At 35.4% G+C, this 5110-nt stretch overlaps 1 protein-coding gene across 1 annotated transcript; it reads right to left on the bottom strand.

Moving 5' to 3' along the window:
- Nucleotides 1-1452: 1452 nt before the first annotated feature.
- Nucleotides 1453-4810, bottom strand: LOC122010039 (probable pterin-4-alpha-carbinolamine dehydratase, chloroplastic). Its single transcript, XM_042566406.1, has 3 exons — nt 4432-4810; nt 4060-4255; nt 1453-1819 (listed from the first exon to the last, which is right to left on the bottom strand). Exons 1-3 carry the CDS (start codon nt 4783-4785, stop codon nt 1728-1730), a joined length of 642 nt encoding a protein of 213 aa, XP_042422340.1. The 5' UTR covers nt 4786-4810; the 3' UTR covers nt 1453-1727.
- Nucleotides 4811-5110: the final 300 nt, after the last annotated feature.

A 5110-nucleotide genomic window follows, 5' to 3' on the forward strand; every position in this document is an offset into this window, starting at 1 on the left:
TTCCTCAGTTACCTTTCAGTTTTGCATATTTCCTATATATGATTAGGAAGCTGTATTCCATGTTTATTGCTGTTAGATATATCTTACTAGATATGTCTATTGGTATTCGCTGAGTTGTTGAACTCACCCCCGTGGACACTATCTTTTCAGGTACCAGGTTGGTTATGATGTCGCTTGGAGTATCATGTCTGCTGGTCCCCACGTCACCTTAGAAGATCTATCGGTTTCATTTATGTTTTGTTTGTTTTATGTGTCAGTGTGTTTAGTTTGTGCTCCGGTTTTGTTTCTGGTGTTTTGAAGTTGTTATTTGGTATTTTGTATTATTATTGGTTGTGTAAGCCTAGCCGGCTAGCAGTTTTGTGTTTGGTTTGTATTTGGTTTCTGTCATTTTCCATTGTGTTTTGGTTTTGGTACAGCCGAGTGGGTTGTTTTACATATAACTGCGTGGTTGTGTTTTTATTGTATCAGCCGAGTAGGCTATATCATATAACTGCATGATTGTGTGTATATTCCAGCCCCCTGTGGCTGATGTATATTGTGCATATAGAAATGATTCAGATTGTCAACCGTACAGGGAAGGTACTGCTGAAATTTCTTCGGACAGGGACTTCCCCGAGGCGTGACAGAACACTTTGGTTGTTGCTTCTGTGAAGTAAGCATATTGCTGAAGCACATTAAATCTATACGTTATTTTCTCTCTTCTCTTGTTTTTATTTTTTGATTTCTTCACAATCAATACCTAGGAGTGTAAGATAACTCTCTTAAAGGAACTCATAACTTCGAGAGAAGGGTGCCACCTCACAAAGAGGGGTCGTAGTGACTTGGGCCGAGTGACTTGCTTGCCAAAAACACAGTTCTATGCAAAGTCGTAAGACCATGGGGGTTAACACCTACCAAGATAAAGCAGTTGATGACTTGATGGCAAGAGACCCAACAATCGACCCCTTGAACAACGACCAAAATTATAATGGTCCTAATATAGTGAACTTCCTTGTCAGGTAAGTTTCAACGCACACGAAAGAGATCAACGTGCACGAAAGACAACCTCCTTGACCTCTTTCAACTTTCACATTCAATTTCCTATTGGACTTTTATCTTTGCTAACACCTATTGAGTTTTCCACTTGTTAGGCTTCTTATCTACTAACTCCATGTTATTGTTCTCTAATGTCAAATATCTAATTCATCTGGATTTGGCAAGCATTCAATTAGTTTTGACCTACTTGCCATGCTTAATCTTACTTCAATCATATTGCCCTCAATGTAATTCACACTAATATAATATTTGATATCAAAACACAACCTTTAATCTCAGAGTACCCAACAGGGCTTGATCGTACCAACAGATTAATTAAGCCACACAGAGAAGATCTATCCAAACAAAAAGTACTACATAAAAAATTGTTAAACACCATTAACATTGAACAAACGTCCCTACCTATTTTTTCCTGAATGAGGAAGCAATTAAACCATTAGTCTTGCCATTATGTTCAGTGTTCATCCATCATGAATTACACAAAACCAGTAACCTTACTGGACAATAACGAGATAACTGCTGTAGTCTGCTTTGAAAAAACAATCACAAAACTGAAGCATTTCAGGTAAAAAATGCAATATCATAGAAGTACCTAAGAATTAGAATAATAAGAAATCACTTGCATAACTGATTACTGAAGTCAGAAATATTGATTTCAACTCTCCACAGTATACAGCAATATATACTTGTGATCATGCCCAGATTCTCTTCTTAGGAAGTAGATCAGATGTCTCAATCAGATCTATTTTAGCAGCCAAAATGAAGTCATTTGTAGTCAATCCACCTGTAATAGAATGAGGAAAACTTTAAAAAAAAAAAAACAGAAAGAGGCTAACAAAGCAGTGCTGAAACTAAAAATGAAACTTTTGAATGCTTATATCGAAATTAGATAAAAAAATTGGGAAAACAACATTTTAGAATAGCTAAAGCAAGAGAGAAGAAGACAAAAATTTTACCCAAATAAGATATATTAAAGATTAATACAATATGATACTAGTAAATAACGAGGAAATAAAAGAGTGATAGAAGAGGTATTTTCATCAACAATTGAATGAAGGTTTAGGTGAGCAACTTAACTTAAGTAATTTAAGTAGATCAAATAAGTATAAAAATTTAAATATTTATCATAGAATTCAAGCTTTATAAGTATAACAAGTTTTAAATAGCAAAATGAAAAAGTAGTTGGACCAGATGATATTCCGATAAAAGTATGAAAGTGCCTAGAAGTCAAGATATTGAATGACTTACAAAATTATTTAATCTGCTATTGAAAATGAAAAAAAATAGTTAATCAATGGAGGATAAAGTACTATATAAGAATAAAGGATATATACAAAATTATGCAAATTATAGGGATATTAAACTAATGAGTCATACCATGAAACTTTGAGAAATAATAATAAAAAGAGATTAAGGAAGGAGACCATGACGGAAAATCAATTTGAATTCATGCTTGGAAGGTCAACAATTGAAGTTATACATCTTCTTATACAATTAATTAAAAATTATCATGAACAAAAATAAGATCTACACATGGTATTCATTAACTTAGAAAATTTATGATAGGATAGATATTGAGAATTCTAGAAAAGATAGGAATTAGCGTGGAATATATTGAACTAATTAAGGATACATAAGAGAATGTGACGACAAAAGAAAATACTTCAGGTGGATCAATCAAAGCGTTTCTCGAAAAGATATAGTTACATCAAGAATTAGCTTCATATCTCTATTTTTTTACACTAATCATGGACGAACTCACTTACACATCTAAGACATGGTCCTGTGATGCATGTTGTTTGCAGATAATATTGTTTTGTTAGATGAGACACGAGAATGAGTAAATGTTAAACTCGAATCTTGGTGGGACACACTGATGTTAAAGGTTTTATAGTTACTAAAGTAAAAACATAATATATGAAATTTAAGTTTATCAATATTAGACATAGTGAAACAATTATTAAAATAGGAGATAATAAGTTGTCAGGAACTTAGAGCTTTAACTATTTAGAATCATTTTTACAAAAGGATACAGGCATTAGAGATATCTTACATAAAATACAAAAAGGATGGTGAAAATAAAGGAGAGCATCAAGTGTTTTATGTGATCGTAAATACCTTCAAAACTTAATGAAAAGTTCTAAGAACAACGATTAGACCTATTACGTTATATGAAGTTGAATGTTGGGTTATGACTCGAGCACATCAGTAGAAAATGAGAGTTATAGATATGAGGATGTTAAGGTAGATGTGTGGACATATGACAATGGACCGGATAAGTAATGAGAATATTAAAGAGAAAGTTAAAGTTGCATCTATTAAGGAAAAACTCCGAAAGACATATTTAAGATAATATGAATATGTACTTAGATGACTAATAAATACTCTAGTTAGGCGATGTGAAACTATCACAAAGATGTTCATCAAACAAGGAAGGGCAAAAAAAGACTTGATTAGCCACAATTAAAAAAAAATATTTATTTCAATATAGGTGATGATATAGTAGGCACTAGAGTCTAATGACGTAGAAGGTTTCATATAGTTGCCCACTTTATGGAATAAAGCTTGGTGGTTGTTGTTATTATTGTTGTATCCACATATCATTTTTTGGATATTTTTTCATTCACCAGAAACCTAGCGGAACAAACTTTCCTTTGTTGTCGAAAACTCGTGTAGAATCTCTCCCAACATGTGCTAATGTCATAGCCGCAAGAGTGGCAGCTCACGATAGCAAGTGACTTGACGGTTATAAGCAACCTCGTTTGCAGTCGTAGGTGGCTTCACGGCTTCACTCATGGCGGCAGGTAGCGTCGCTCACAGTCACGTGGAAGCGAGGTTCCACGAGGCATGTTCTTCCTTCCCCTCTCCTTTCCTTAGTTTTTCCTTTCCTTTTCCCTAGTGATTTTTTTTTCTTTCACATAGGATTCATTTTCTTCTTTAATTCACACCTCGGAGTAAAAAGACTGAGCAATCAACGTGGTAGAAGTACAATGATGTATAAAAAAATCAACCAAATTAACCCACCTATTGATGCGGTCCACAGCTCTGCCCTAACTTGGTTGGGTTGTTCCAAATGAAGATTTGGAAAACAATGCCCTGCAGCCTCTGCAACATGATAAATCCTAGTGATGAGTTCAACTCCACATCTATAATCTCTCACCTTCCATAGGCATTGGATTCTCATTCCTCCTTCACCATCCACTAACCTCCAACCAACCACCTATTAAAGTAAATAATATCGTGGGTTACAAGCAAGGAGAAAATTGTGAAAGCAAACTTCAATTTTCTTAGTGAAGTCCAAGTGTTAAATTTTCTCATAAAAATGTCGCCTTTTATTATCCAAAGATGAAATCGATACCGTCCAATTTGCAGAATCGGTGGAAGATTTCAGTTTACCTTTCTAAGAAGCCTCTCGGCATCCTCTGCAGAGATGGGCGGTTGCGAGGGTGAAATGTGCTCGCAGCTTATCTTGGCGAGAGAGAGGGCGGAGATGTTAGGGATCAGGATTCGGTGAAGTGTATCGGTGTTTCCAAGGACGTTCTCGCAGAAGTTGCTCTCCACCTCCTCCGGGAAAGGGTCTCTGGCGCCAAAGTCGCCAAGCAGATCGGGACCCTGTGCGAGCGGGAGGAGGTGGCGGCGTCTTCTCCACCGTGGCGAAGCGTTGTAGGAGGCCGAGAAGGCGGTGTGGCGGCGGAGAATAGAGCTGGACAGCGGCGCAAGGAAAGAACAGGAAACGGACGCAGTCGCCATGAAGAAGTTATCGGATAGATTTGAAGGCAAAAGATCGTGGACATAATTTATGGGCCATAATGCCAGAGGAAAAAAAAACAAAAAAGGAATCCGCCACCGTAAGTTGTAGTTGATGAATAATTTATGGGTCATAAACTGGAACTGATGGAGGTAGGGTCTAAAATGTTTGAGTTTAAAGTCGAATTTAAATTTTATTTAATGAATATATTTATGACTCACAAGTTTAGTTGAATTTTTATTGAATCTAAATTATATAAATTATAAATTTAAATATTTATTAAAAATTAAATTATATATTTAGAGAGAAATTATAATATTTTTATTA

The sequence above is a fragment of the Zingiber officinale genome, chromosome 8A (genome assembly GCF_018446385.1).
Source record: "Zingiber officinale cultivar Zhangliang chromosome 8A, Zo_v1.1, whole genome shotgun sequence".
In the NCBI taxonomy this organism is placed as follows: domain Eukaryota; kingdom Viridiplantae; phylum Streptophyta; class Magnoliopsida; order Zingiberales; family Zingiberaceae; genus Zingiber; species Zingiber officinale.